General features: G+C 44.2%; 2 protein-coding genes across 2 annotated transcripts; both read right to left on the minus strand.

Annotated features, from left to right (window-relative positions):
• Positions 1–1,427: 1,427 nt before the first annotated feature.
• slc25a55a (solute carrier family 25 member 55a) lies at positions 1,428–7,129 on the minus strand. Its single transcript, XM_084441501.1, has 10 exons — positions 7,043–7,129; positions 5,970–6,088; positions 5,337–5,462; positions 4,800–4,855; positions 3,446–3,536; positions 3,110–3,228; positions 2,794–2,989; positions 2,363–2,517; positions 2,096–2,171; positions 1,428–1,933 (listed from the first exon to the last, which is right to left on the minus strand). The coding sequence occupies exons 2-10, from the start codon at positions 5,987–5,989 to the stop codon at positions 1,774–1,776; spliced, it is 999 nt and encodes a 332-aa protein (XP_084297627.1). The 5' UTR covers positions 5,990–6,088; positions 7,043–7,129; the 3' UTR covers positions 1,428–1,773.
• A 2,456-nt stretch (positions 7,130–9,585) lies between these two features.
• Positions 9,586–10,855, minus strand: tshba (thyroid stimulating hormone subunit beta a; the record flags this gene model as incomplete). Its single annotated transcript, XM_084441346.1, has 2 exons — positions 9,586–9,864; positions 10,694–10,855. 2 exons carry the CDS (start codon positions 10,853–10,855, stop codon positions 9,586–9,588), a joined length of 441 nt encoding a protein of 146 aa, XP_084297472.1.
• Between the last annotated feature and the right edge of the window lie 1,049 nt (positions 10,856–11,904).

An 11,904-nucleotide genomic window follows, 5' to 3' on the forward strand; every position in this document is an offset into this window, starting at 1 on the left:
GGCCTTTCACATTTGCATAGTGCTGTTGAAGCTCAGTTAGAGAACATGCTGCATTTGAACTGTTAAGGTGAACCAGTGTAAATGTTGTGTGATTGTTGTAAATGTTCATTTTCTTGCATGCCAACAAGATGTACTGTGAAGTGGTAGATCTAGATTTGAGATGGTGTGAGCTTGTACTGGACTGCTTGTACTGAACTGCAAACAATTAAACAAAACAAACATGTTTTTGTTGGCATGTGCATTTTTAGAGGAAGTAATTAATGTGGACAATTCAATAGTTTTCACGCGGTGTCAGATCTTGGCAGATACAGAAATTGATTTAAAACAACCCAAATCTAGCTGGGTGGAAAGGGGTGGGAGCCAGGAGTAACTGCTTATAGAATGTATAGATGCACTACACAAGCAAATTAGTTTATAGAGCAATTTTATGTTGATATATCAAGTGCATGTACAAAAGGACTGGACAAACAACATAAGTGAATTAACAGTCATCTTATAAGTGAATTAACAGTCATCTTGAAAAGTCATACTTTTTGGTCAACAGACTTCCTCAGTGACAATTGCGCATTCATTCATTTAAGGCATAAACATCCACACATGAAATTCTGTGACATGTTTCAAACTTCCCTTGCACAGAAATGTCTGGTGAGAAATGGTGGTAGCTCTTAACATCACCCAAACTATTTTTTGACCATCCAAGAAATAGAGCTACCAGTGTTAACACTATGATGTGGGTTGTCTGAGCACAGTCCATGTCTTCACCTACAGTACATACTGGGACCACCCGACAGACTGGGACAACAACCATGACAACCACAAACTCAACATCCTACTGCATATAAGTACTGGGCATAAACATATCTCAGAAACTCTTCAGAATGTTAACAGGGTACAAAAACAAATGTAAATAGTTCAGTAAACTAATATGGGACTTCAATCTCACAAATTCAACAGCATATATATACATATATAACAGAGGTTACTTGTTGACAGTTGAAGGACTTTTACTGTAGGTGGACAGTTGAGGGAACTAGTGAGTTCTTTGGAGGCCAGTGTGTTCTTCATGAACAGCCCTTAGTGATTGGACCTCCCTTCCTTTATCCAAAATGTGAGTAGAACCTAACAAAACACTGAATTTGTCCCAAAAAAAAAGATGGGTCCTCTAGACACTTTAATGCAACTTATTCCGCGTGACATAAGTAGCATTCGTTAAAGGCTTGGTGTTGTAACATTGCAAATACATTGCAAAAAAAAACACAATAACACTCCCAGGGAATGCCATAGCTGCAAACCATTTAATTTAACAGCAAAATGTGGAATAATCTTAAATAGTCACAAAAACCAGTCTGTGTAGACTGCAGAGGTCACGCCCCCCTGCCTGGTCACCCTCACAGAGGGCAGGCAGGGGGGTCGGTGTGGTCCAGGGACTGGGATAACACTGCAGCTCTGGGTGCTCAGCAGAGCTGCTTTCTTCAAGTGCCCACGTTGGCCACGGCCCGTGTGAACAAGCCGGAGAACCAGGAAGGAAGTGCCGTGCAGTCGTTACACCGCACAGGAAGTGCCGAACCGCGTAGTTCCTGCTCGTTAGTAGGCTCCTACAGCCTTTCGTAGTTTCTCTAAACATACTCTGGTGGTGGTGGTGGTGGTGGCAGCAGTAGTAGACCAAGTAGCTGCCAACTTTTGTTTGCTTGTTATACTTTGTCTGGTGAGAGGGTCCCGTGCGTAGCCAGGCCAGCACGGGGATCGGGAGGGACGGTTGCACATCTGTTCATCTCAGGCAGACAGGAGGTTGACCGGCGTGTTCTCAAGGATATACTCCCCGATGCCGACGAAGTACATGACTTGCGCAATGCCGAAGAGAGGTGCGATGACGAGGGCTCTACAGCCCGCCCCCTTCAGGAAGGCCGAGGGGCCCTCCTTCCTCATGATCTTACTGCCGACACACACAGGAAACAACAAGTTAATAAAACGGAGTCTATCAACAGACCTTAAACCAATAAAACAACACCGATGTGTCGTTAGGTTGCGTATCTTATATCACGTGACGTTAGAGTCATAAACCTTGAACAAAGTGATAAAGAGGGCCTCTAGTTACCTGACACAGTCAACGACACCATTGTAGCACTCCTCGTTGGCTCCTTTATTGAGAGACTGCAACCGGGTCTTCACCACTGAAACAGAACAGGTATTCATTAGACCAAATTCAAAAAACGCAAACACACGTCAACGATCGGGGACTTGGGAAACCACCTTTTTAGACTTGAGTCACACATTCTCTTTGCTACGCTAACAGGCTCTTTGGTTCGGAGCAGCTGAAGTCAGCGGTGACAGGTGTCTGCGGTGAGGAGGGTGGGGGACTCACCGTCGACGGGATTGACAGCCACAGCCGCGGTGGATCCGGCCAGGCAGCCGGACAGGAAGGCCCAGTGGAAGGGGGCGGCCTCCCCGGGGCCCGGCTGGCCCAGGCGGTTCAGGTTGGCGAACAGAGGGAAGTAGACCATGGAGAAGGGAACATCTCTGGAACACAAAGACGGAGAACGAGGTGACTAGGGGGTACACAAAAGTCTGGTACGATATTATATAGCTTATGCATGTATGCCGTTTACAACTTTTTGCACAAAGAAACGTAAAAGTACAGCATACATTCTCAATAACATTGCAGCTCTTGTAGTAAGCAAGGCGACACACTACACAAGACTGAACAATTGACTCCTTATTAACCTAGGCCTTGCTTGTTGTTCAAAAATCAATCGATCGATCAATCAATGGTATAGCTCAGGTGTGAGTGGTCACCTCATGAGTGTGGCTCCCAGCCCTTTGTAGAGCCCCTGGATGCCCTGCGTGTGGAGCAGCTCCCTGGCGATCTGGGTGGCCGACGCGGCGCGGGTGGCGGGAACCGCCGGGCCCACGTTGTAGGAGCGGGTCAGCACAGTGTTGGTGGCGCCCAGCTTAGCGGGCGCCATCATGGCCGGCTTCCTCTGCTGGGCGGCTGGCAGCGCGAGAGAAGGGAGGTTATCATCACGCAAAACGATTCAGAAAACTTGAACGTGCATCTGTAGTGTTAAACGTTGGCATGCGGCATGTCAACAGGAAGAGGTTGGTAGCTCACCTAGTCTGCCAGCATCCTGCAGCTGGATCTTCAGCATCTCCATGGGGGTAGTGATGACTACTTGGCACATGCCGGCACCACATCCAGCCAGCATTTCCTTCACCACAGTCAGGCCTTTCCTGAAACAGAACATGGCAACGTCAGAAAAAAACAAATCCGCCGGAGACAGTCGTCTTTCATGATACTTCGGGGAAAATCGGGCAGGCGGAGAAAACTTCCACTAACACAAGCGTGACGATGACAAGAGTGGGTACGTGGTCAGCGCCACACTGGTCACTGCAACTGGATTGGCGATCGGTAGGTGATGGCCGTACGCGGCGTGTTATGGTCTCTTACCCGTCTTTGCCCAAGTGGTGGCGGAAGAAGTCGTTAGCCGCCAGCTTGATAGCCTTCTCGGGGGTGACCAAGGTCAAGTTTACAGCAGCACCTGAGGACAAAAACATTGACAATTAGCCATGCATTCACATTCAGCTGTCACGGTTTTTCAAGTATGTGGCACAACAAAACACAAAACATTCCCCTGCCACAGTCAAGACACAGAATATGAAACTAACTGGTCAGTATTCTAACACAGAGTTGTGATGATAGAAAAGACAGGAGCAGAGATCAGAGCATGATGGCCTCAAGGCGAGATCATGGAGGGGATTATTTCAAGAGCAATGACACAAAGAACATGATGAGTAGGAACATAACTGACAGGCAGAACCTGGAACTACGAGAGGAGAACTGACCAAGACGCAATGAAAGAGGCTACGAAAAGGGGATGCAGAGAAGTGAAGTTAAGAGAGGAAATGATACTGTAGCATTTGTCTGATAACATGCTCCATTGTTTTGTCAATGTGAAAGCATTTATACACAAAAGGTCTACCGGTCAGAGAGACGACAGAATACGTCTAGTCAAGAGTTCACTACGACTAGAAACAGAGATGTTAGCGAGGGGACAGAGAAAAGACAAGCCGACAGGACAGGACGGATGACATTCGTTGATATTAACAGACTGACATAAAAATAAAAATAAACATAAAACTTGGTGCCTAGTTGAAATAGAGCAGTTTTGTAAGAACCATTAAATGATTTGCCTCCAGCGTGGCTGCGCCTTATCGGCTAGCCTGCAATATCCCAGGGGGACCCACGTCTGTAATATGAAAAACACAGATGCAAACAAACAGCATTCCTCACACAGATCCCTCAGCCAGACTACGGCCTCACCCCCCACCCCCTCAAGAAGAAACTACAGTATGAATGTCCCTCCATTTACAACACCTCTTTCAAATTACAACATCTCCCTCAATTTCAGGCGTTAACATAGCATTTCAAAGTGAAAACTGAGCTGAGTGTGTACAATAGGCTATATAAATGATTAACAATATTTGGCTTGGTTTGCTTGAGAACAGGTATGCAATTATCTTCCTCTCCCTGTAGCAATATACATTAGGCCTACATCAACAGAACTTTGTGTGATCAGTGACATTTATCAACCATACATGTGGGTATCTCAGTCAGCACAGATACTACTCTCCTTAACACCGTGGTCAAGTTAGTTGACACAAATATGGTATTACAGAGGCAAGAGGGGTGATAAATCTGCATTGGTTCCATAACAACTAGCCTGTTTTAAGATCACATTTCCCAGCCATTTCTTATTGGCTATGTGTGAGTGTTTGAGGACTAAAATAGGAATGAATCTTACCTCGGTACATTCCAAAGTATCCCTCTGATCGAACGGTTTTTACAAGGCAATCCATCCTGATAAGAGAAAAGAAACATGATTAACACAAGCGTTTCTTTTTAGTTCTAATCATCTCCGTCTTTAAAACTATTCTGTTGAATTTCCGTATGGAATGCTTGATATCATTCAGTTAATGAAACAGCGGTCAAATATATAACAATATTTAAAAATGAGCATTGGGTGGATCAACTCACAGTCTATAATCTATCTCTGTTTATGATTAGACATGCATGCCATAGCGAGCGCCAAGGCATGTTAGGGACTTAGGCCAGAAATGGCAGCTGAATGCACATGTGGAGGGCAGAGACAGAACTTCACCCCCATTGCACATTCCTGAGGATTACTCATGTGTGGGGGGGTGGCTGGTGGAACAATGATGGAGAGTCGTCAGGGCTACCGAACCAGACACTCAGCGCTCTCTGATTTCACAATCACAATGGCGACCATGCCTTTTGAACCTGCCACCACCCAGACCTCAGACAGGGGGGGCTAACTTACATGCTTCGGTAGACCTGCTGTCCTGGTCTCTGGTTCTGTAGCCTGGTCTTTGCCAGGTCAATGGGAAACACACATGTGACCCCCACGATGCCAGCGATTCCTCCATTGATCAGCTTAGCGGGGAGGCTGTACAAATCAAAACAGCTGTTAGGAACATAGATGTAAAGAAACTTGATATTTAAACATCTGGGCTTCAGGTGCGTTAAGGCTTTAGCCCACTTGAGTAATTTTACTAAATCAAATCAAGCTTTATTTATATAGCAAAGGCAACACAATGTGTTAAACAGAGTGAAGGGGGGTACATACTGAACCTACCCCTAACACCTAATTTTCCAGAGGGAAGCAAAAAGCCAGTTCACCCATTGAGCCACTGTAGGAGAACTGTACAAATTCTTCCCTGACCTCTCTCAGCGAGATAATCAAGCAAACTCCTCGAAAATGTTCAATTGTATTAGCTATAGGAACATTTTACAGAGCACTATGCATGGAATAAAGGCTCACTGCCAGGGTACTCTTAACATTAAGCATAAACTAATCAGTTACTAATTACAACTGTTAAAATAGGTGACATTGAATTGAAGTGTACGGAGATGAGAGAGAGAGAGTAGGAAGAAAATAAATAGTTGACCTTACCTGATCTGCTGCTGAGACATTTTGACTTTCAGTAACGTAGAAGCAGTAACAGACGAATCAGAAGATGTGACTATGCGGAGGTCTGTAGATCAAGTGCCGATGAGTAGGAGAGTGGTGTCCTATAGAGTGACAGGAGTTAAGGTTAATATATATAGACAACCCAATCGGTTCCCAGGAGTACACATGCAGCATTTAAAGCCTTATCCCATCACATCACCCCCGGCTGGGATTACTCACTCCGCCCACACGTAGTAAAATGGATCACGGGTTTATGATGCAGCAGCACCAAGGGGCGTGTACTTACCGTAAACTTGATATATGCACGTCCCTTTTACTCAATGGTGTGTCCTTAGCTAACCTTTTGATCTACAATCCCTGTAAATATCGTGTGTGTGTGGGTTATTTTTCTATTGTGCTGAAATGCGTGCGTCTGACTTTTCTTTTTTTTTTCTAATTCAAAATCCTTATTAGCAACTAGGCTATGGTGGGCTTGCCTGGCGGGCTATGGCAGAAGTTTGATCTTGGGCGTGGTGAGGCATTCAACTGTTCTGAGCACACCCGGCAGAAACATAAATCGTCGCCTATGGTTCATAGCCAGGAATAACGTTAACATAATTCGGCTTTCGCTTGCATTCAATTGACAAAGCTCTTGTCTATAAACACCGTTATGCTACAACAATATGCAAGGAATGTATACATATAGCTAGCGATAACTTGACGTTAGCAAGAAATTGTCCAGACTGTCCAATTGTCCGATTCTGGCTAGCTGCTAACAGTTGAACTTACTAACGGTATGTCCAAATATCTAGTGGCTAGTCTAAGACTACCTAACGTTACATAAAATACACGGATTGATTGCACAGTTAGCAAAGTACTAAGCTAGGAGCTTAAAATGTTGCTTGCTTGATTATAGCCCACTCACTAGATAGACCATAGTGCTACTGATACTGCATTGTTAGCTAGTGCTAGCTGGTTAGCTAAAGACACAATGAATGAGAATGTATTGTGCTAGCTGGCTGGAGACTAACGTTAATTAACTCGCGTTGCACTATTACACATAGCTGCAAACTCACCTTTAATATCAGTATCACAAATTATTGGCGTATTTACAATAAGCGCTGTGATGGTTTCGTCGATGGTAGATTTCACTGCTGCTGGACACAATGGTCTGTTAAATTCTGAGACTCGCTGGAAAATTCCATTCATGTTTTCTCAAAGGGGGAGGGACTCCCAGAACCAGAGTACCGAACCATCCAATCAGGTTTAAAGATGGACATACTGACTACTCATTGGCCCCTTTACTTCCTCAGTTGTAAATAGTTGAAATTTTCCACTCTTCCACTATCTCTATGCCGTTTTGTACAATCTACAAAATGAGAATATGGATGGGAATTATTATGCCAGACAACAGTCCTTTGCTGGTCCATTCACTTTGCCGTCAAAATAAATCGGTGTCGGCCTAGTTAGGAGAGGCGCTCATATTTACAAGTTTCAGATAAACATGAAACTTCACTTAGGCTACCTAAGCAAAAGGGTCTATTTTAACAAATGCTGGGTTGAAGTTTCAAAGCACCGCCACCGCCACAGAAGAAGACTACCTCTGAAAAATAAGGGCTATCATTCAACCATACTGAAATACATTTTTAAGGACTGCCTCACTCTCCGGACGATCCTAAACATTAGGGCCTGCACTAGCTTCTAATTAAGGCCAAAGGGTATTAAAGTGATATGAGTTAAACTATATTTTGCTAGAACTGATTCAACAGAATTTTACCACCACAGCTTATAGAGCATGTTATTAAAATATGTGTTGTTTTCATATGATGCATGCAATGCAAGTAAACCATGGTTGGTGTGAATGGGAGCAGTGTAGGTATGTGTCCCACATAGCCAACGCTGCAGGAATGCCGAGGGCAGCAAATTCCATTTTGTCGATTGCTTTATCCAATACGGTATTAGGACTCTGGCTTTTCAAAACACCCCTAGATGGGGAATGTCAGCTGTGCAATTCAAACTATTGTGTCATCAGGTCAGACAGATTGTTTTGGAGTCAAATCAGGTCAACTAGTTGTACATCTGTAGACTGAAAATGAACAACAACTGACATGAGAGGTGACTCATAATACCTTCAAATCAGTTCTAAGCACATTGGCCACTGAGTCCCTGCATCATCATCAATGTGGATTAAGAATCCTTTTAAAATAGTGCATCACTACAGGACAGCCCTCTGAAAACTCCCTTATGGTTCCTGGTAGATGTCTTTTTCTTTTTATTGATGAGATCATAGTTTATTGAAATGGTTCTACCTGGAATCAGCAAGGAGTGTTCAGAGGGTTCTCCCACAGAGAAGATTGAGGGACCTTTTATGCTTCTGCGTAGCACCTTTTCCCTAGAGGGTAGTTCACTGTGACTCTTCTCTGTGGTTGCTAACCTATAATTAAAGGGCAGGTTTACACAAGTAGAGGAACCTCTACTAGTCAGGGTTGTGTATAACTCATTGAGTCTCTTCCGGTCAATACCTCCTCCCTATCTCTTCCCAGGCTAGTGTTAATCCACAGCGGCCTTGCAGCTATGTGATAATAATACAGTGACCGGCCACACTCAAACGGATCAGCTAACACAACAGCCCAATGGAAAGTCTGTGGCATCAGATTAAGTAATGGAGCGAGATGGAAGAGAGCCCCATGTGATGGGCTTATCATATAGTATTCTCACACACTGGCCTTCTCAGCTCTGGTGACCTATACATATAAATAAACTACAGCTGTCCTCCGAAATGCCCCTTTGTATATTTTCGACCACACGTGCCCAAATGCATGAGCTACTTCTGTAAGAGCAAAACTGAGACCGAAATAGACACATGATACAGTATATGTACAGTATGAATTACTACATGACAGTCAGTCAGTGACCAGAGGTGATATAGAAGTCAAAGTCATTGTCAAGGTCTGTTTTTACATGACGCAGGTTCGTATCCACTGGGCCGAACCCCCCGCCGAACTCTAATAATCCTCATGTGTATAATGTTGCGCTGTGACCACTGATGGTACTTGTTCTTATAGAAAGCTTTATTGATGATGATTGGCACGTACAGTAGGCTCATTTACTTACTAAATGTACTTACTGGAAGCTAAAATGTAAAAATGTACTTGACTGTATATTTCCAACAGTTAATCTACATGTGAATGAGACGTGGCACAGGATGTGACAAATGCAAGATTAGTGTGCCTATTTACAGACTTAAGCTTTAATCAAGTTCAAAGTGGTTTACAGGGACGATAGTCACTACCACAGGGACAGGCAGAATCAGGGACACAAACTCATGATGGGGACAAGAATGCCAGGGTCAGCCACCATTGTAAACAAAACACATGTCCACATGCCGGTCACAAAGAGAGAACACTGATGCAACACAACTGATGCAATCAGGTAGGCTGACAATGGCACGACAACTCTCCCCGGACACTCACGCATATCCACCAACCAGCAGATGAAAGCAACTTTTTGCACATGAAACATGAACAATAATGAGGGAATACCATAGTAAGGTACAGTGGATACATTTTAATATACCAAGAAAAAAGAGAAGAAAATGATCAGCAAAATACAAGAACAATCAGTTGATGTGGATGTATTTCCTCTGGCCAGGGTAGGAGTAGATGTGTCTGACAGGCTTGGAGCAGCGGGCCCTGTCCCCAGTGGCCCTGTGGGTACACTCGTCACTGTGTGTGTTGCAGGTGCTGCAGTGGCAGCTGAGGGCTACTGGGTAGGTGAAGAGTGGGTTGGCATTGAGGGGGCAGCCGGGCAGAACGGCGGTGCGGTACTCCACACGGTCGTAGGTACAGCCCCTCTGGACCAGGAAGCGGGGGCCTGCCAGCTCCTTCACGTTGCTGTCCTATATCCACAAACACAGATGTACAATAGGTTCATGTAGCTATCCTATACCCACACACACAGATGAACAATAGGTTAATGTAGCTGTCCTATACCGACACACACAGATGAACAATAGGTTCATGTAGCTGTCCTATACCGACACACACAGATGAACAATAGGTTCATGTAGCTGTCCTATACCCACAAACACAGAGGTACAATAGGTTCATGTAGCTGTCCTATACCCACACACACAGATGAACAATAGGTTCATGTAGCTGTCCTATACCCACAAACACAGAGGTACAATAGGTTAATGTAGCTGTCCTATACCCACACACACAGATGAACAATACGTTCATGTAGCTGTCCTATACCCACAAACATAGATATACACTAGGTTCATGTAGCTGTCCTATACCCACAAACATAGATGTACACTAGGTCCATGTTGTTGTGCTATACCCACAAACATACTGTAGATGTACAGTAGGTCCATGTTGTTGTCCTATACCCATACACATAGATGCAGATGAATCAATTTTCATGTTGGGATTTAATGATTTAACAAACAGGTTTTAGCAATAATAGCCACATGGTCCAACAGCTCACCTGTAAAAAATGTTCAAATTATAATGTGCACTGCAGATGTGTAGTTACATGTCACTGGTTTATGACTGGGTTACTGTACTGTTTGCTCGGTGTATGGGCTACAATTATCCAAGAGTCAGACTGTCTGAGCTAACTCAACTCCTACCTCTGATTTTAATTCCTCTAATTCCATGATTTTAAACTCAGCAAAGCAATTACAAATATGTTCTAGTGAAAGGTACAGTAGCACCACTTACCCATGAGTTGCAGAAACCCATACAGATGGTTGTGTTAATGGCCACGCAGAAGTCACACTCCTGTTTCTCTACATAAAGAGTGTAGTCGGTGGATGTACAAATGGGAACAGCAGGTCTGACCAACAGGCAAAAGAGACTCCAGATGTAAACAAATGAATTCATCTCAGGCGAATGGTGTATTTTCTACTTCTGTGATCAAGTACCTGCATAAAGGTTAAACAAGACAGAAAGATATGAGTAGAAAAATAGACATTCTTATCACTTGGAATTTACAGTATGCCCATTGAGTTTAATGTGTCAACATGCTTAAAGAAAACAAACTGCAGTTGCAATTGGAAGGTATAGTTGTAATTGATAGGGATTGAACACAGGTTTCCCCCTGCGCCACCCCCCAGAGTCTACCATTAGACCAAGAGGACATCCTCATGGTTTGATGGCAATATTTGGGGTTACAAGTCTCAGGGCTACGGTACCTTATCATGAAAGTGTGGTTTCAAACCACCTCTGCTATAATACTATTTCACACAACAGGCTCTGTAATATTGCAACAAACCTTGTGGGGTTTCTACCTGGGGTCACTCACCTGTGAGATGTGGCCTCCTGCTCTGCTCTGTTGCTGCTACTATGTGTCTGAGGGCCCCTGGGGGTCTTTATACAGGCCTCCTAATCCATCTTGATCCAAGCGACCCCTTATCTCCCATCACTTGATGCTGAGGACGCCGGAGTCCGTGACCATTACAGGATTAGATGCATTATTGATACCTCCTGAGAACAACAGGAGACTACTGAGAACATGACCCCTTCTCCCCTAAAAACGGCTGTGTGCTTGACAGCAAAAACTCCATATGTTGCAGTATGAGCAGGTACCACCGGATGGCACAACAGAGAAGTGAGAGTAACTGATAGCATTACATTAAGAAGCAAATGCTTTCATTTCCCTCTTGAGTTTGGTGGGCTTACTTGCCACATTAAGTTTGCTACAATACCACCTTTTCCAGTCATAGTTTGTAGGTCATGTGGCAAAGCATGATGTAGGACAAGAATGACAAGTCGCTAGACAGGCACTGACAGTCTGATGGAACACTGCAGCATTCAACAAGCCTAAACAAATGTAAACAGTAAAACAAGCTGTGCATGTCACTGTGTACTGAAGCAAAACGTTTATTCAGTACCTGACGCCACAGTCTGCACAATTAAGACTCCCACGGTTG

Source organism: Borostomias antarcticus, assembly GCF_949987555.1.
Source record: "Borostomias antarcticus genome assembly, chromosome: 7".
Lineage (NCBI taxonomy): Eukaryota > Metazoa > Chordata > Actinopteri > Stomiiformes > Stomiidae > Borostomias > Borostomias antarcticus.